Consider the following 19,612-nt stretch of genomic DNA (forward strand, 5'->3'; position numbering starts at 1 on the left):
AACCGCATGCGAGAAGAAAAAAGGAACAGAGCCTCGGATGACGTCAGGCTATATAGCCTCTGATTGATCATCCGATGTGTCACAAGTGTGACTCTGTTGATACTATTACTCGAACTGCGCATGCGCGAAGGGAACATTCAGTGCTTTCAGCACCGCCCTCTGGCGGTCAGTAGGGATGAAATAGAACTGAAAAAGGAAGTGCCTACAAAACTTCCCACTATCAGTCTTCCTACCGGAGGAAGCTGCACAAAGCTGAATAACGAACAGATAGTAAGGATTGGAGGCATGGGACCAGCTGAATTAGGTGTGAATGCTGAAAATAACCAGAAATTAAAAAAAAAAAAAAGAAAAAGTACTTTTTGAAAGCGTTTGCTGAATTTCTGACTTTTTAAACCCCCAGGATCATCAAAGCTTAGCAAAGAAGTGAGATGTGCGGTCACAGAAATTTCTGAGTGTGGCGAGAATGATAAACCAGGAGAGAAGTACCACAGCGATGAAACTAGCACCATGTGTGCCTCGAAAAGTGGAGTGGCCTCCTGCTTTGTAAGCAAACTGCTATCTTTCTATACGTCTCATCTGTTTTTTGTCCAACATGTAAAGCAATGACACCTATGCTCTGTGTGCTTCAGAGTGATGCAGGCTCAGCAGTGGAGTTCAATCATGACTTATATGGAATAATTGTCAGTGAACCCGTGGACAAATGTGCAAACCCCATCGTGATGCTGAGTATCTGTGGCTACCAGGACTGGATTTCTAAAACCATGCAGAAGAACCAATAAGAAAACCACAGAGGTCAAAATTCATAAATATAAGCCCCCTACTAATTTCTCTTATGCCTGTTTTCTTATTTTGGTCCAACTATCTACTTAACAATCACTCCCCCCCTCCTGAAATAAAACAAGTATACAGCTGACCAGAGTTCATGTTATCGAGTGTATTTGAATAACTGAGAAACCACTTTCAAATTCAGGTTGTACTTTAACCTTTGTCAGGCACAAATTACACCACGATGTCCAGCATCACATCACAGAACAAATACCACAATTTAAATTTAAGAACGGAGGCAGAGGAAGACATGCAGAGGAAAATAAAGCAGGATGCTTTTGCATAAGACTAATACTGTTAAACACAAGGCACCAGGTAACCCTAAAAGAAAAACTCAAGCACTGTTCATACGCGTTTCTTTAGATCAGGGGTAGTCAATCCTGGTCCTCGAGGGCCACTATCCTGCATGTTTGACTTGTTTCTCTGCTCCAACACACCTGATTTGAATCAATGGGTGATTAACAGGCTTCTGCAGAACATGAAGAGGTGATTAAACCACTGAATCAGGTGTGTTGGAGCAGGGAAACAAGGAAAACATGCAGGATAGTGGCCCTCGAGGACCAGGGTTTCCTACCCCTGCTTTAGATTAATGCAGAAGTTAGTTTTCTCCCAGCAAGTCTTAAAAGTCTCCTTTGTCCTCTTATTGAGCAAACCTAATACCTAACAGTCAGGAAAACATGACTAATTTTAACAATAACTTTTAGTTTCTCACTCATTAAAAAATGTGTCATGTTTTACACCAAGAAAATGCAACTACTAATTTTAGGTTAAAAAAAAAAAGTCACGAACACTCAGAGGTCTTTCTTGATACCTTGTTCTGTCAGTGTCTAAAATACACTTCAATCTAGTATTTTAAAGTCCAAAAACCTCACTGAGGTCCGTGTCAGACTCAGCAGTGGCGTTAAAATAAAAACAGACAGAAAGAAAGGTTTCATATGATTTAATGATGCGCACCCGTCGTCAAAACACTCGTTACAGGACTGTTCTGAGGGCAGTTTCCATCCGACAAACTGTAAGAATCACACACCCACGTAAACACACGCATTCAAACTTCCACCAATGCGTGTGTGGATATTGTTTCGTATTCAGGTCCAGCTGAGTTTCCTGGTCTGGTTCCATGTGGACAATAAACACAAGTGTCAGATGCTCCTTTAAAGGACGTTAAAAGGTTGTTCGGATGTGGACAGGGTCAGAACCTCTGCACACTGTATTCACGTGAGGGAGACAGCCACCCGGAGGAGAAGGGAAGATTCAGATGATCTTCACAATAGGGAAATACTTGTGAGCTGAGAAGTCAAACTCGGGCAGCACCTGAGAATGCAGGAAAATAAACTCAATTTCTCTCCAACGAAGTGCTAATAACTTAAAACTGCCAGGCAATTAATCATCACCGCATCCGAATACGTTCACATTATGTGTAACCACTGAAGCTAAAAGAAGTGGCACTAATGCAGGTAATGTGTGTGTGATGTGTGTGTGTGTCGCGTCACCTTGGTTTCCTTCTTGTGACCTCCAGCCAGGAGCTTCATAACTACAATGTTGGGTTTGGCCACCTTCAATATGCGGTTCACCTGTAATTAATAATCAGTACTTTGTTACTGATTGTCAAGAGCCAGAAAAAAAGATGCAGCAGAAGAAAAAAAAATATATTGTGGAATTCTACATTATTATAGCTGCATGGGTTAAAACAACAAAGGGTTTAGAAAAACTTAGAAATTATTTATGGATCTATAATTAATTATTTAGCTGTATTTTTAATTCATCAGATGCTTATCAATGTCCTTTTCCATCTTTAAAGAGTTGTCTTAAATTGGGCATTACATGACTACTTTATACTTTTGTGCTTTAACTATTTCAACAAAACGATTTCAAACAAGAAAATAATACAAAAAAACTAAAGTCCTGGACATCAAAATGTTGCCCTGTAAGAGAAATAAATCATTTTAGTGACAGTTTCCCTTCCTGACCTCAGTGTCGGGGCTGGGCATATTTTCTAGGATGAGCTTAGCCTGCTGAAAGTGTTTGCTAGCTGCCAGGTAGAGATCTGCAGAGCCGGGTGGAGGGTTGTACTTCTTCAGATCCGACATCTCCTGAAACAGGGAAGAGGAGCAGCGATCAGAGCAGAACGTTAACAAAATGTGAGGAGGAGAAACAACGGGAAACGGAGCGGGTCTACCGGAAGCAAACGGTACCTTGAACTGGATGTAGTGCACAGGCGGCGGCGTGACGACGCTGTTGAAGGGGGCGAAGCGATGCTCGTAGCGAACCTGCTCACTGTCGAGCTCAAACTGAGGCTTCTGCACCTTCCCGTCCATATCCAGAGCCACCATGGTCTGACATCAGAGGAGGAGGAATTATTTCTGAGTGTACTTAAAAAACGGGGTAACAAGGGGTCGTTAATGGGCGCCTACCTTGTACATGCCAGCGCACATGTTCTGGTACGCTTGACTCATTGTGATCTCCTTGTTGAGAGGGCGAACTGAAAAATAACCTCAAACCGTCAGTATCAGTATCTGCTCAGAGGCCGAAGGCAGAAATAAAGCTCTCACTTCCACGCTGAGATCTAACGCACCTTTCTTCTTCTTCTTGGTCTTTTTGCTGCTACGTCCTTTCAGCTGCTCCTCCAAAATGCGCTCCTCTGCCATCTGGGAGGAGTCGGCTCTGCTTAGAGTTGACATCAGCCATGCATAAAGAAACTCAGACAGGTACCTGAAACAAACAAAAGGGAGGCAGATTTAACACCACCTTTGTTCGACGCTCCCAGATAAAACCGGTAAAATAAACAAACAAAAAGTCTTTTTACCAGTAGATGTAATAGTATTCATGCATGCTGTACAGCTCCAGTTCAAAACCGCTCAAAAGATACTGAATCATGATCCTCAGGTTATGGTAGAGGATCCAAGTGCCGAGGCAGGCTAGATGCTGTCGCTGAGGCTCAAGTTTCATCAGTAAGCTGTGCAGCGCTGCATCCACCTTCTCAGCCTGCAGATAACACAACAAATAAAACATAAAAAGACAAATAACTAACTCATTACTGTTGTAAGTATGGGTGAAGGTACAATGAATTTATAATCATTCAACAAAAACTCTGGAATCTGGTCTTCACTAACTTGTGAATCGGTGGTTTTACGTTTAACCACAAAGCTGAAGCTCACCTCGTCCTGCAGCGTGGCGAACTCCTCAAGAATGTGTCCCAGTTTGTCTCTCTGCCGAGCTCGGTTGTGTCCGTGGATCTGGATGAGGTTGCAGAAAGGCTGCACGCACATCGATAAACAACAAGCAGAGCTGGAAACGTTAGGTAATGCAATCACATCTCACCACGTGCGGCTTTCACTAACTTCTCTGTGAGCAAAACAACATCTGACAATTTGCCCTGAAGTTACAGGAATCCCTAAAAAGCTGCAGACAAAACAACAGGTCCAAAACGCTCAAAATCTGCACATGTTGAAGAGTAAAGGTAACACACCCTGGAGCAGTGAGTAACAAAGGAGTCGATGTAGTCCTTGGCCTGGTGGTTGTTGAACAGACAACACCTGGACACAAAAACACACAAGATGCTCAAGTATAACAGGTAACGCTTCGTTGCTAACAGCTAACAGAGTGGGCAGCATTTCAGATGATTTCAGGCTGACAGTAAAATCACAAAAAGAGGCCCAGATTCAGCTGAGTCCAATGGACTGAGGGTGTAAGTGTTTCTGATGGCTTAGAAGTTCTAATTAGAGCATTAAAATAATTCTCTCAAAGGTTAAAACTAAGCAAAGCAGGTGAAACAGTCTCAGTCAAAATTAGGAAACTGAAAAAAGGACAAAAAATAAAGAATAGCTGATTTCAAGATCCCAGATTAATCAATAAATTAACTGTAAACTTACTTGTAGGAGAGGACAGGTGGGCTAACAAAGTATCTTAGTGCGTCTTTAATCATATCCTGCATCAGGTGGGTGCCAAACACTTTCTTATTATCTATCAGGAACGTTGTCTGGATTTACAGAAAACAAATACAGTTTAGTTTATCGACAGCATGAAACTCGGCCACCAACGAACAGTTTCAGTGTTTGAGTTGGATAAATATTAACAATTCTTCAGAGGTATGAAAGCCACGCACCTGGAGAAGCGACCTGGAGAGCACACAGGGCGACTGCTCGCTGAACTCACAGAAGAAATCCTGACGGAACGACAAAATTCAGGTCTGAATCAGAGAGCCTTCATCATCACACAACTTTTACATACAGCATGGAGTAATATAGAAACTAAAAGCTATGTTTATGCCCGTAAGAAAGATTTTAAAATATTTTCCACCTACTTGATTTCAACAAACACAATTACACACAGATTAAAAACATAGTTAACTTCTTTAATCACAGCTCAAACACAGTGATGTTTACCAGTATGCCGTGCAGGTTTGTGGTGTTGATGACGTCACACACTGTTTTGATTCGTTCTATGAGCTTGCTGAAGTAAGCCACCATGTCTTCCCGTTTAATTATCTTGGCATAGCGGGGAAACGTAGGCGGCAGGAGTCTCTGGTTAACGAGAGGCTCAAAGCCCATCATGATGGGGTGGTCTGGAAGATTCACAAGACAACACAAAACCAAAAACTCATGTCATATTTAAATTAAACCTAGCAAAAAAAAAAGGAACAAGGTAGAAATAACCTTGACAAAACAGGATGAGTGCAGCACAAAACCATCTATAATGTGTATCCAGTTTCAGGCATGTGTCAGACTTACATTGAATGGTTTTAGAAAACTATTCTATAAACAAAAGTTGCAGCTGCAGTCCTAAAGATAGCAGCTCGTAATCCAACCTCCAAAATATGAGCTTGACCTGATGGTTTACAAGTGTGTGCGTGTGTATGTGTGTGTGTGTGTGTGTGCGTTTTACCTCCTTTAGTGGTGTCATTTTGTGACTGGATGCCATACTGGATACTGGAATGAATGGGCGACAACAGATCTGCCGCCTGAACCACAAGCTTCTGGGCCTCACTGACTGCACTGGTCTGATAAAAACACAAACACAAGCACCGGAACATGAAACACCGTCTTCCACGTCGGTAAGATGTATATACACGCAGTGCTGCGCAGTACATTGTTTCATATTCTGATACCAAAAAGCCAGAATTATTATCTTTTAAAGTTGTCTTGCTCAGCAGTAAAAGCACCAATCTGACCTGTGAATAATTATGTCATAAAAAAACCTCCTAGACTCAAGTGAGTCACCAGTGTTGTTTCAACACCAAAGATCCAACCTATAATACAATCTTTAGGCTCTTTATTACCAGCAGCCTATCACAGAGACACAATTTGTTCCCTTTCTTTAGGCGAATCTATGAAAAATACAGAAGACAACACAGTTTGACACATAAAATAATATTTTAGCACCAACATGGCAATGCCAAAGAGCTCGTAGCTGAAAACTTCACACACAGAAGATGATCAACTAAAGGATGATGCATCTCTCGTGTGCTTTAAATACTTTTTTTGGGTTCGAGACTTTTTCCTTAGTCCAACATTTTGATTTTTAAAACACATACTACAGAATATGTTGAATGGTAAGGTGCAAGGTCTGAAAGGCCAAAGAAAAACTTTGAAAGACCTTCAGAAAGTCTGGAGTACTACATTCCAGGTAGTTATGTTTCTACAGAGAGCTGCCACTAACCTCAGCGCTGCCTGATCTGTTTTACCTCTTTCTTTGTGAAGGCGATCAGAGCCGTCAGTAGAAGGCGAGTAAACTTGATTCTGTTGAAAAGTGCCAGGCACTGCTGGTGCTGGACCAAAAAACAAAAAAAAGACATAAAACAACATTGTAAACATCATTAAGAAATAGCTGTTTCTGAACTGGTCTTTAAAGCTTTACAAGAAAGAAGAAACTATAAAAAAAAAGACTTAAAAATTCTGTTTTGACAACAACAAAAGGTGTTTTTGCTGGAGTCTGATTTTAGCATGTAGACTTTGACCATTTTAAGATGATCTGAACGGTTTGTGCCCTAAAGCTGCAGCTCACGCTGACAAGTTTTCAAACTTACTTCGAGCTCGACGTCCGGGTTTCGCTGCTCCCCCTGTCGGCTGCGTGTGCTCTGAGGGAGAACAAAATGAACAAGCTTCACTTTCATCGTCTGCGTTTTACTGAAACGGTAATTATAGAGAGCACGTACCTTAACTTTCCTCTGTAATTCATCCTCCACATCTTTCAGCATACCTGATGAGATGCGAAAAAAGATGAGAATGGACTTTGTTATTTGTCTGAAACAACTGTTTGAATCAGCATATTATACTCTACTTGTCTGCAGTGTGTATGCTGTAATTATACTGACCTGTCACACGCAAGTCTGTGACATTATTAGCCATCTTGAAACCATAAGTCATGGCCTGGAAATCCTCCTGTATGAAAAATAAAAGGTTAAATTATCATTAAAACACTAAGATCAAAATGTTATCTCTTTAAAAAATAGGTCACTCTGACATACTTGAATATTAAATTATTTGTTTAGCTAATAAAATTATGTATTTGAATCTTCAAAGAATCATTTTTTTTAATGTTGGATCATTATGGGATTATTTTTCTAAGAAATAACACCCCGAACATATCCACACAGTGTCACACATTCACACCTGGGAGCTGCCAAGTAGAGCCGCGGCCGGGCCCGCCTGTCAATGAGCAGCTCCGCTGTTAACAGGTGAGCCAAAAGACAGCTTTAAGTTCACTCCAGCCAGCTTTTTATTCTGCTCACCCGGGCTTTATCCGAGCAGCCTCCACTCTAACTTCTCCGACCTGGAGTCTCGCATTTAGCGGCACAGCGTGTGCAGAAACCGGCTCACCTCTTCAAACACAGCCGCCTTGTTGACTTTCTCCCGAGCGATGTCGCACACCTTCAGTAAGCCCAGGGCAAAAGCTTTAAGGGACGGCTCCTCAATCAGGTCAGGGTTGTGGACATACAGGCAGGTGAACACCGTCTGAGCCAAAGAGTGACCCTCCAGCCACGTTATCTAAATATACACATATAAAAGCACAAACAAACAACAGCATCGTGGCTTACTATAGATTTGATAACACAATATTCCAAATAACTAATTATTTCTAACATCTAAAGATAAAAAAGCTTAATATATTTAAAAAAAACCACCTATGAGACACATAAAAACAGCCAAAATTCATTATGAATCTCTCAGTGTGAGGTGATTCTGCTAATACAGTCTATATTATATACATCTAAGTGGCCCTTTAGAAAATCTTTGAACAGCAGCAGTTACCTAACCAGTGGTTTAGAGGCCCAAAAATGACAGCAACTTAAAAATAGGCAATTTGATTCAAGAAAAAAATAAATAAACCAAACTCACCAAACAGCAGAAACACGTGTCAATGATCCCAATGAGCTCAGGAAGACTAAGGTCTTTCACCTTTATAGCACCTTCCTACAGGTAATATAAGAGAGTAATATTAGTCACTTAAAAGTTGTTGGTTCATTGTGTTTCTTTATATTGAAGACAAATAAGTATAGATTAGGTGATGCGTAAAAGGATGACTCAAGATCCAGAAAATCTGGCTTTGTGTTTTAACCCCCTTTACCTTAATTGCTTGTTCAAAATTGAGCACTTTCCTGTTGACCTGGTTTCCAATCATCCCGGCATCCATCTTTGGATCCATCATCTCTATAGCTGACATGGCTTCGAACAGGCCGAACCTGCAAAAAGCAACAAAACGCTTGCTCGGATCAACTCTCAAGTATAAGCAATGAGGATGTTTGCGGCAAATAAAAATTAAAATTGACAAAAATTGTGGGGAAAAAAAATAAATAAATAAAATCAGTATTTCTGCGATTTTAAAGTAGCTACAGCTTATTGTCTAAAGGTGGTCCCATTTATGTAGCCTTAGAGAGCCTTTGGTCATTACTCACAGTTTATCATGAAGCAGTTCTCCGAGGTTCAACTCTGTGTGAAGAAAACAGCAAGGATGAGAACAGAAGGAAGGCACAAAGCCTGTTTTCTTTATTTTCCTTTTTTTGTTGTTTTGTTTTTTTACCTTTGCAGGCTCCTTTAAATTCATGAGTAATATCAACCCAGTTGGCATTGTTCTTCATCTTTTCTGGGATGCCCAGCACCCAGCCAGAATCATCATCCTCCACTGATGATTTCATCACCATGGTGACTAAAAAAGAAAAGCCAAAGAAAATCAGGCATTAGATGTTACAGTGTGGAGCAGATTGTCTTATTTTGGTACTAATTTACCTTCAAAATGACTCTGATGAGTGTGAGTATAAATGTTAGGATGTTTGAATAATTATACAATCCAGAGCTATAGCTCTGTAAAACGTAAATAACTGATGCAATTTATTAAACCTGTCTAATTGGTAAAATTGACCAGATTTAAGCCAGATTTTAAGGTTGATAAACAAGCACATTTTAAAAATATCTGCTCCTAATAAAATGAAAACAACAAGACAAGGTTTATGTTACAGTAAGCAGGAAAAGTTCAGAGCTCCAAAGTGGCATAAAAAAGTTACAATTCAAACATTTTTAGCTAAATTGTGTTATTGGGTTAGTTTTATAAACTCCTTTTTTCAAGTTAAGGCAAGCTGGGAAATCTGAGAGCTCAGAAAACATGTACCAATGACTCATCCTTCAATTAACTTGTTAACTTGTTAGGACTTGTGTTTGTTCATTATCAGAGTTTACAAAAGACTTATAAATATTCCTAAGATCTAGACAAAACCATAATCTGCCAAGGCCAACTGTGGGCAGTGACTTAGGAAAATGAATGTGGCCACAAAGAAGAAAAATGAATGTTAATAAAATCTTTTTCAGGAAATTCAATCTGTAATTAATAAAGAGATGACAGTTAACATCAACATGATGTTTGAGGTGTAAAAGACAAAAAAGAAGAATACTACAAATGCCAATACACAATCTATTAAAAATACAATTTAAGTAGGACTGCTGGGAAGCCAAACCAAAACTCCCTGTTTGTCCACAAATGACCTTGAAGAGGAGTCAAAAGACTCTGGAGAGACAGTGAACTGTTCTGCTGCACAGTCAGTGACGTGAGAAAAAAATCCTGACCTTCACAGAAAAGTTGTCAAAACAAAACTTTTCCAACATCCTGACCCCAAATGTCAGAGTCAAAAAGCTCACAAATGAGCGTCTAGAAAAGCCTGGTGCATTTAGGAAACGCATCCTGTGGATTGATGAAGGTTAAAAAAAGGAAAACCTTTGGGTTGTAATGAGCGGAGGTTAAGCTTACAAGTAAAAAGGTCAGTATTTTATGGAAAACAAGATTTATTCTGTGATTTATATATACATTTTTATGCTTTGGTTTTGTGTTGCAACAGCTGAAACAAGGAACGTTTCAGTAATAGAGTTGCTTCTTTTGAAACAATAATTATCCTCAGGATGTACAGATTTAAAGTTCTGACATTTCTCTTAAACCCCAAGGATCTAAATATTTTTCAGAATTTTTAAACGTGCAGACACAAACCAGCCCAAGATTGAACAAAAATCCTCCAATCAGTCGCTGAAAGGCAATTACAGTCGTGACAAGCTTTTACAAGTCGTGATACTTTGATAAAGAGGGGACAACTTAAAACAGACAAGCAACTTTACTTCTGGCCCATTTCTTTAGTTGTCTCTGATGAAGTTAAGAGTAAATATTATACTGTATTGCACATAATGGGGTATATAAAATACTTTATGTAACAAAGTGTAATTGTATAGTAATATATTCCTCAGGGTCAATTTGACAGTGAAGGTATATGTCTGAGAAACATATCAGACTTTAATTCAATGAGATTTGAAAATGTAGAGTATAATAATCTAGTGGCTCATCAGAAATAGTATTGTGTTTTGTTTGTTGACTTAAGAAGATTTGGTAATAGCCTAAAAGGGTGTAGACTGCCATCTAAAAAGTACCCTAAACACAACGGATGTGTCAATACTTTAAAAGGTAAGGATAGGTTTTGAAAGACTTTCTGTAACACAGATTTATCAATTCTTAACTTAATAACACACTTACATTCACATAGAGTTTACAGCATGAAATACCTGCAATCTGTGGCCTAACCCTAACCCTAACTCTAAAACAATGACATTTTAAAAACGACACTGATGCTGAGAACCAGAACCAGCATGTCAAACAAATATACCAAAGTAAACGCGCTCTTTTTCGCACTACAAACGCAGGTACACAAATGCCCTTTTAATATTACATCCAAAACGTCAAACGATTGTTTATATATCATACACTGTTACAAGAAGTTAATAAACTTCTTGCTAGTATGCTCTCACAATATCAAAATTAGTTAGCTAGAACACCGTGTGTGCAAACAAGCTAATGTTGCCGCAATGCGTGTTTATAGCGAACGAAAGCCAGAATAATTGTATTTTTATTGTTATTTACATTTCATGTGATATAGAAAACGCGAACATTGTCGATCATAAATCACCGAATCGTTATAAATCAGCACATACCTTAGTATTAAGTACTAATTCCTTCGAACTGTACAGACTGGCGCATAAATTATACGTCACGAACAAGCCACCGTCAACCTGGGACTTGTAGTCCAAACAAAATAACGACCAAAATCCAACACGAGAAAATGCCCCCAGTTCATGAAACTGGACGGTGGAGATAATAAACGGTTTATAAAAGATATTATAAACTGCAAATGCTCTCGTCCAGAAATTTGTTTTTACGCCAAGACTGGAAAAAAAAAAAGACATCGCCACTCTCGCGTTATTTACTGGAGCGTCTCCGCTCGCAGCACAACATCATAATCAGGGCGTATCAAGCAACAAACAGTAGCTGACTTCCCTTATCTTCCTGCTGGTCCAGTCTTATCGGGACGACAGTTCTATTTAAACAGGTTAGTAAAATTCTTTTTTTTCTCTTTCTTTTTGTTATTAGCGCTCGAGTCTTTGTCTTCGGTTAAAGCAGCTGTGTTTTCAGCACTGGGCTCCACTCTTAGCATGTCCCTCCTGTTCGCTGGCCTGGCCGTTGGCGCAGCGGCGGCCGTTAATGAGTGACCAGCCCCAGCAGGTGCAGCGACCACACGCTCCAGCCCGGTTATCAGGCTTAACGTCCTGGATATACACGCAAGAAACGCGCCGGAGTGTTTCCATGTTTATCTCAGCCCATTAGCAGCAGCGGCCGTTCTTTATAACTTGCCAGCTTCATCTTTTTTTTTAAAAAAAAGAGAGCGTATTCTGACCATAGTCGTGTAATATGTTTTAATGCATTAGGTTTATTATTGTTCACGTCGACGGTTCTGACCTGTTGCCATGACAACTGTTACCCCCCTCAGCCCACTGACCTTATCACCAGGTCGTCCTGCTGTATCAGTTACAAGAGAGGATGATGATGATGATGGTGGGCTGTGGAGGCCTGATGGTAGAAGTGAAACTGTTCAAGTTTATAGGTTACAGATTTGTTTGGACTTACTGCAGATTTCTGCGTTGTTAGATTTCTTTTAAAGGCTGGCCAAAAAGAAACCAAACAAAACAGAAAAAAAACTCATCACTTGAGTTCAATTAAACAAACAAGCAGGGTCCTCCTGCTATAAAAGCACCACAGTTGTTATTAACTAACTGATACAATTTAACATCAATTAAACAGCCATCCCATATTTGTTGTCCCCATTGAACAACAATTTCATGTTTGTTTGGGCTTAAACTGTGGAAGAAGTTGTCTCGGGGAACATGAGAAATACATTAATATTTACCATCATAGAGCCCGGACCGCCACCTGTATTGAAAATCTTTGAAATGGTCTTGGTCTTGTTTTGAAAACAAAACAAACGTGTTGCAAAGTTGCGTATGTTTATCAAAACAGTGTAATTGTGAATGTGTGGCATAATCAAATAAATGTGACCCAAGTATACTTAATGCTGCAGTAAGCCTTTTGCATATTTTTGTCACCCTTACAGCGAAGTGACCTTGTCTACAACTTGTTTGCCTCCAGGACTATGCCTTGTTTAGTGTAATATCAGTCTGGAGGCCTTGTGCGTCTAAGAGTAGCTTTGTTTTGGAGCATTCAGGCAACCCTGGTGCTCGGAGCCACTATCCTGCATGTTTTCCTCATTTCTCTGCTCCAACACACCTGATTCAGTGGTTAAATTACCTCTTCATGTTCTACAGAAGCCTGTTAATCACCCATTGATTCAAATCAGCTGTGTTGGAGCAGAGAAACATGTAAAACATGCAGGATAGTTGCCCTCCAGGACCAGGATTGCCTAGCCCTGCAGTAAGAGGTATCTGTTTGCAGCTTAGTTTAAAGATGCACCCGGCTCTCATTTACATTCTCAAAGTCTTCAAAGGTACATTGACTATAATCATTTAGAATAAATGTAGTTTTCTAAGATATTGATGGTATGAATCATCTTTTTTCCCCTTGACTGCTTGTCAGACTGGTTTTATTTTTATTTAAAAAAAAATCAAGCTTATAACAATAGTACATTAACAATATTACAATATTAAACTGGAATATTTTTTAATTATCCTGCTGGGGAAATGTCACAAGCATTAACACCCTATGTCACACAGGTCAACTGTTTGGTACAAGTCCGAGACATGATTATAGCCAAGTACATTCAAAGGGACAGTTGAGATTTATTGTCAGCTGGTTTTGGCTTAGTTTCTTCGCTGGCTAAAGTGGGAGTCCAGTGGGAACTCATTTGACATTTGGGGGGGAAAGGGTAATCATTCTTTAAATAACATGGCATGTATTTTTTTTGGTTTATTTATTTTTTTATTCACTGTGGACTTTCTCTCTCTCTCTCTGTCTCTCTTGCAGACGACATGACATTTTGATGTTGTGAAAAATGAACAAACCCAAAATGGCCACAGAGAAGGGGTGAGTTGATGGGTAGTACACAGACACACACAAGGAATGCATCTCATGGATATTTGTGTTTTCTGCTCTTGCACTACTTCAGTTTTAACTCCTTTTATACCGGTGTTTGATCACCTTATTTATTTTCTAGTCAGTGGGTGGGTGTGTGTGAAAGAGAGAAAGTGTTTCTGTCAAAGAGCACCGTGTGGAGATAATTACACGACCTTCCTATATGAATTTGTCACCACTAAAAATAATCTTTGTTCATGTGTGCAAGTCCCTTGTCCACTCTGATATCACTTCCCCCTTCGTTTTTTAAAAAAATGTCCTGTCTTGAGCACCCACCTTCTCTTTCCATCTTTCTCTAACTCTCCCTTTATAAGGGCATGAGAATATTTGCTCCACTGGGTATAATCAGAGTTGTGATTCCCTTTCCATTGTTTGCCCTTGCTGCAACAACTGACCCTTAATCTCTTACTTCTAGCCGAGTGCCAGGGAAGTTAATATTATTAGAAAAACGAGGGGTCACTACCCCATAAATAGTTAAGCTCTAGAGGACGGCTTATAAATCAGCTTTATTAAAAAAACAAATGCATTTTAAAGATAATTTTAAACTGTGTTTAGATGAGCACTACATTAAAGCAAATTTTATTTTTTTCTTTAATTTTTTTGTTTTTAAGTATGGCATAAACGACTCTGAGCATAGGAAGGTATTTTTAAAGCAAGATTTTTCTCAGTATATTGAAGGACTTACTACATTCTTGTACATAAGAAAACAAATCTATCCTCCTCTGGGCGTCCTCGTTACAGAAAGAAGCAGAATTCTGCCGACGCTTGCACTAAACTACTTTTAAAAGTAGAAATCTCTGCGTTTTTCCAGTGTCCCCAGTAACTCCAGGGTACTGATGCTTCTGGGCCAGCTGGAGAGGATGAACAGCGAGTCCATGCTGAGGGACGTTGAGATGGCGAGACAGGTCACAACGAAGATCCTTCATCTCATACAGACCCAGGGTGAGAGCACATTTATACACACGGACTCACAGAATCAGCATAAAACAATAGAAAAGGCACATTTTCCTCTACGTATTGTTATGTATTTCTTCAAAGACCAACAGGTAAGATCGGTATAGAAATGTTATCTTGATGTATAACATGAAGTTCTGACTGAGGGTTTAAGTTGGTATTAGTCTGTCAAATTGGCTTGAAAAACAAACTGTAGCAGACACAGATATTATCAGGTGTATTTAAATGACTACTGCACTCATTTCTGATTGCTTAATTGTGTTGTTTGTAATTAAAAATGTAACTAAATTAATTGTTGTTTGGAGAGATTTTAAAGAGCAGTTTGAGTATAAAGCACTTCCTCACGAGGCTGGATATGAGAACACCTGTGTGAGCATTCAGGTGTTCACTTCCCGTCTCTGGGTCTGAGAAAAGAGTAATTAAACAGATGGTTCCACTGTTGCTCACATGAATAAAAAATGTGCAACTTCTCACTATTCCTTCATGGCATTTTTCTCCTTGTTAAAAAAAATTGCAAATCACTGACCAGCAACTTCTGGCAATTATTTTTTTCATTTATGTTATTTAAATGAAAGTTACAGAAGACCTGTAAGTCCAATTGTCTTGTATTTATCTCCAATTACTCCTGAGAATATATACAAATTTAATTTTTATCATATAATTGAAAAGTTATAGCACAATGAGTTGAAATTTGATTTTGACATCACCTGCAGTAGCATATTGCAGTTTCACTACTACTACAGTTTCACGACATGTCAAAGAATTTGCATGCCAAGAAAACTTCTGGTTTTTCAGCTATAAATTTAAGCATCTTAAAATTAGGGACATATTAGGTTTAATAAATTACTGCCCTTTATTGCACATTTGCACTTTGATCCAAAATTCACTATTTGTTTCAAAAAAGAGCAAAAACAACATACTCGCAAATATAGCTGATGAGTATTTGACCAATTGATTATATGCAACCAATTAACCTTTATTACTGTTGCTGCTTTCAGTTTTTCAAGTATAATTTTTTTCTCTCTGGGCAAGTAAACTGAATGATCATTTAACACAAGGTTAAAGCTGCCATGTGTTGAAATGAGGTAGTCAGAATAACAACATGACTGACTGAATCCTTTAAAATCAGAAAAATATGTTCTTTAAATAAAAAACAAGAAAAACTCACTAACTTCAGAAAGTTGATGCTTACTGCTAAGGCTGATTTTTTACTCTACATTATTTTTACCTTTGCATTGTTAATAAATTGGCATCTTCATAAATACTGACATCTTCATAAATGTATATAAACTGACCATATGACTTTTTGTGACTTTTTTGTTAGAATTAAGCAACTTTCTCTAGCAGAGATTATTAATCCGGTAAGATCTGATAAGCTTCCTTCTTTCTAACGTCACATCGTCTAATTCGGATTTATGTTTTTTGTTGTTGGCTTTATAGTAAAATGTCAAATGATGTTAAATCTTTGTTTACATAAGCCCTAAAGATATAAAACAGAATATTTCATGTTGAACTTTCCCCTTTACAACTTTAAACAGACGTTCGTGTGAAACACCGGTGTAGCTGATTAATTCATTAAAGCCTGTGTCGTTTATTTGCTGTGGAAATGGAGACAGGCGGGGGAAGCAGTAGCTGAAGGTGCAGACTGACGGGTCCAGAGTCTCTGATTACTCTTTAAGAGGAGTGTTGATCTCACAGCGGAAGAAGACAGCATTGTGCCACATCACAGTGTTAAACACAGTGAAACATGAGTGTCCCTGTTAGCAGGGAGCCTCTACTGTAAGCTCGGATTAGTTTAAATATCAGTTTCACATTGTTGTAGCGCTCTGATGTCTAGTCAACAGAAGCATTTGTAAAACTGGTGAATTACCTGTCAGTTATGATTCTTGTATCGGTCATTTATCAAGCAGATATGCTGAGCATTCTCAGTTTACTACTTTTGAAATGTTAGGTATTCCTGCTATTCCTAACTTGACATCGCTATAAATAGTAAATCTCTGTATCTTGGCTACACAAAACAAGACCCTAATCTTGGGCTCATTGAAGTCCTGCTGTTTACTTGTAACATCCCCCATTAGTTAAGTAAAAGCAAATGAAAATAAAAGTATCAAATGTTCATTAATCGTGAAAGCCAACACCTACAGACAAAATGTATTGACGATCCAGTCATGGATTCTGTCTATCAGAAAAACTCTGCAGATGTTATTTCATTTTGTCGCCCTGGAGTTTGTTTGTTGTTTTTGTAAAAGAGAACAAACTTTACCCACTCCAGCACCCAGTCGGAGCCAGGGTGTAAATTGAAGGATGGAGCTGAATGAGTCTTCTGCACCTGCTTTCCTACTCTGAGTTTCCTTTGACCTTCTTCCTGTTTCACCTTTCTTGAGTTTCTTCTCTCCTCTTCTCCTAATTTCAGCCTTTTTTTTTTCTTCTTTTTTTTTTACTCCTCTTCAAAGTGAAGCTGTTAATCCATTCTGACTGATGGGCACAGTGGAAAAGCGTCTGTCTGTAACTCTATCAATCATGATATACAGCTGTTCCTCTCTCATCTACTGCTTAGTCATCTGTCAGAACCTCGCCTGCAACCTGCAACTCGTGTGACGTTGGTCAGAGGGAAGCAGTGGGGGGGAGTGTGGGGGGGTCTTTGACCCTGTTCACAGTAACCATACACTCCAGGAGGGACTTTGCTGTACTCTGTCTTAAGTTTAGAGCCTTAGGGGCTTATGAGGCAGTAAAGAGATACCTTAAAAAAGAACAAGGGGAAGCCAGAACTTATAAATGGAGGAGCCATGAACTTTTGTTTGGTGAAAACATATTCAAAGCAAAAATGCATTTTGGTTGAATTGTGTAAGCACTTTTTATAACCAAAAAAAAACAAACAAAAAAAATCCATTTTGGAGTAGTGTATGCTTGTAAATATTAGACCCTCCACATTAAGAGATGGTTCTCAAACAGTTGTGAGCAGAAGCAGGCTGTGGTTGAGTTGTTGGGCGAGTGCAAAGGGAGGTGCTTATCGCTAAGCCCGCTGTGTGCACACATGGTACAAAAGTGGGTGGATTGTGTTGACCAGCTGAGGAGATCACTTCAAGCTTTAGGGGGATAGAGACACGCCGATGAAGCTTTAAAAGTGATTTACCCTTTGGCAATACTATAACCTGAAACACTTTGATTTACTGCAGACCCGTTCAAAACCAACTTGATATTTTAGAGAATAGGACCCATTTTCATTCAAAGCCTTTGTGATCTTTGAGAGCTTTGTTTTGAAATGGAGTATCGCTACACCAGGAGGTACTATCCATCCTTGGACTCTTCTGACTCGGCAGGTAGGGACCGGACTGGTAACGTACACAAGAAAATGATTTAACAAGCTGTGACGCGATATATCAGCTGTCAGTTTTTTAACGACTGTCCAAAGCCTAGACTTTCACAATATTATCTTTGATTGCGTTTCAGTGTGTGCTTAAGATTCAAATACTCTGGATGTTTGACTTTGGCCGAGTTGAGTTAAAGTGAGAGGATGGATTAGAACGAGCACTTGACCTCTGCAGCTTCCCTAATTCATCTGGGATGCTTGAAATCCTCTTTAGATAGAAACGTGTGCAGTTTCTGAAGTAAGTTTTAAACGCGGCAGGTCATTGTGGCGAGTTTTTAAGTTTAGTTTTACGAGCGTGCGTCTCTGCTCGGGCAGTGATCACTTTGCAGGTGTTGAAAGACTGATTTGTTCTGAAGAGCTTTAAAAAGTCTGGCATGGCGGAAATGTTTGACAAAGTGTCCTCTCTCCAACACTCTAAAGTGTGTGCATATGTTTTTTGTTTGTTTGTTTGTTTGTTGTTGTTTTAAAAAAAAAAAAAAATATATATATATATATATATATATATATATATATATATATATATATTTGTTTAGTGTTTGTGTGTTGCTAGGTTGACTGAACAGTCATCACTCAGTTTATAATGAAACTCTGGCATAATTCTTGTGGCTGAGCTGTGCACTCAACACATCTCATCCCCACATGCTATTGATGCATTGCATGTTGTGCCAAACTCTCAATCTTATCAGACGTCCAGACTAAGATCACCATCAAGTAATCTAATCCTCCGGTTTGGCAGTTTGTTTTTTGTTATGTAACGTCTACATTTCTGCCACAAAATGCTTACATACAGGAAATCTAATAGTGTCGTTAATGTGATGTTGAAGTTTTTGTTTTTGGGTTTTTGTTTTTTTTTTTACTTGTTTTGCCATGTCTTAATTTAAAAATTTACAGAATACTATAATGTTTAAGTTAGCTCGCCTTTTAATTTTGTAAAGGCTCCTTTAATCTTTTCATGAATCTTGTTTTTTGAACGTCCACAACAAGCTTTGATTTGTGCAAAAGAAGCAAAATCCGATTGGGGGGGAATGTTATGAGTCCTTGAGGTCCTCTTCTTCTTTCAGCATTTGTTTAAAACTTTCCTCATATTTGTGCAGAAGCTTTGCCAACATGTTACTGTGTGATCTTGACAGTGAATATAGCAGCAAACATCCCTTCGCTATGTAAAGATACAATGGATTAAAGGTGTCCCGACCAGAGAATGAAGTCACTTTCCCTCTTTGTCTGCTGTAATGGGAGCTTCGCCGCTCTGTGTTGTGGCAACCAGAGTGATTGCAGTGAATATTTTTGAATATGAATCTGTCCTTTGAAAACTTGAAGCATTCAACTGGAAACCATTAGTCCGTTTGGGTTTCAGGTGGCCGGTCTCTGATGTCAAGTCTTTTCAGTGGTGGTTTTCACACATTCTAAAATAATACCTAGTGGCTGACATCATTGCTTGCTCTTCACATTTCTGACCCGTTTTACTTTGTGGTGTGTTACAGAGAAGAGTGGGAAAGAGGTGATGTCCAAAGGCTCCAGTGGAATGGAGGTCATCCTGGCTTCCCTGGAGGTGAGCTCACATCAACACGACACAACTTA

General features: G+C 39.1%; 3 protein-coding genes across 6 annotated transcripts in view; 2 read left to right on the forward strand and 1 right to left on the reverse strand.

Moving 5' to 3' along the window:
* LOC108234501 (kallikrein-11-like) overlaps positions 1–779 on the forward strand; it is a 12,946-nt gene extending 12,167 nt beyond the window's left edge. The window contains exons 3-5 of the mRNA XM_037977703.1: positions 174–304; positions 401–543; positions 630–779. Coding sequence (XP_037833631.1) covers positions 174–304; positions 401–543; positions 630–779 — 424 coding nt within the window. The remainder of the gene's footprint in view (positions 1–173; positions 305–400; positions 544–629) is intronic.
* A 969-nt stretch (positions 780–1,748) lies between these two features.
* Positions 1,749–11,416, reverse strand: naa35 (N-alpha-acetyltransferase 35, NatC auxiliary subunit). Of its 2 annotated transcripts, XM_037975892.1 has the most exons (23): positions 11,283–11,416; positions 8,842–8,967; positions 8,717–8,750; positions 8,389–8,503; positions 8,160–8,234; positions 7,641–7,808; positions 7,136–7,202; positions 6,977–7,020; positions 6,848–6,898; positions 6,506–6,589; positions 5,707–5,821; positions 5,208–5,386; positions 4,928–4,987; positions 4,695–4,801; positions 4,292–4,358; positions 3,981–4,079; positions 3,629–3,807; positions 3,398–3,534; positions 3,237–3,304; positions 3,018–3,158; positions 2,793–2,915; positions 2,316–2,396; positions 2,077–2,136 (listed from the first exon to the last, which is right to left on the reverse strand). In XM_037975892.1, exons 2-23 carry the CDS (start codon positions 8,960–8,962, stop codon positions 2,077–2,079), a joined length of 2,175 nt encoding a protein of 724 aa, XP_037831820.1. In that variant the 5' UTR covers positions 8,963–8,967; positions 11,283–11,416. The 2 variants fall into 2 exon arrangements, with proteins under 2 accessions (XP_024861181.1, XP_037831820.1); XM_025005413.2 differs by lacking the exon at positions 11,283–11,416 and having other exon boundaries at positions 1,749–2,136; positions 8,842–8,962.
* Positions 11,417–11,546: 130 nt separating this feature from the next.
* Positions 11,547–19,612, forward strand: part of agtpbp1 (ATP/GTP binding protein 1) — a 28,943-nt gene continuing 20,877 nt past the window's right edge. Inside the window, exons 1-4 of one of the 3 annotated variants that reach the window (XR_005233233.1) lie at positions 11,547–11,677; positions 13,603–13,662; positions 14,522–14,652; positions 19,516–19,583. Coding sequence is in view for 2 of the 3 variants with exons in the window: in XM_017413831.3 (XP_017269320.1) it covers positions 13,631–13,662; positions 14,522–14,652; positions 19,516–19,583 (231 nt within the window). In the remaining variant the exon portion in view is untranslated. Of the gene's footprint in view, positions 11,678–13,602; positions 13,663–14,521; positions 14,653–17,742; positions 17,985–19,515; positions 19,584–19,612 lie in introns of those variants that run through there. The other 2 variants (XM_017413831.3, XM_017413832.3) reach the window with 2 other exon arrangements.

The sequence above is a fragment of the Kryptolebias marmoratus genome, linkage group LG1, assembly GCF_001649575.2.
Source record: "Kryptolebias marmoratus isolate JLee-2015 linkage group LG1, ASM164957v2, whole genome shotgun sequence".
NCBI lineage: Eukaryota > Metazoa > Chordata > Actinopteri > Cyprinodontiformes > Rivulidae > Kryptolebias > Kryptolebias marmoratus.

Excerpts from the sequence above, each read along its gene's own strand:
- naa35 (XM_025005413.2), bottom strand. The coding sequence starts at position 8,962 with ATGGTGATGAAATCATCAGTGGAGGATGATGATTCTGGCTGGGTGCTG. Across the intron at positions 3,808-3,980 it reads TCGCCACGCTGCAGGACGAG|GCTGAGAAGGTGGATGCAGC; the intron begins GTGAGCTTCAGC and ends TGTTATCTGCAG. Across the intron at positions 3,535-3,628 it reads GAATACTATTACATCTACTG|GTACCTGTCTGAGTTTCTTT; the intron begins GTAAAAAGACTT and ends TGTTTGTTTCAG.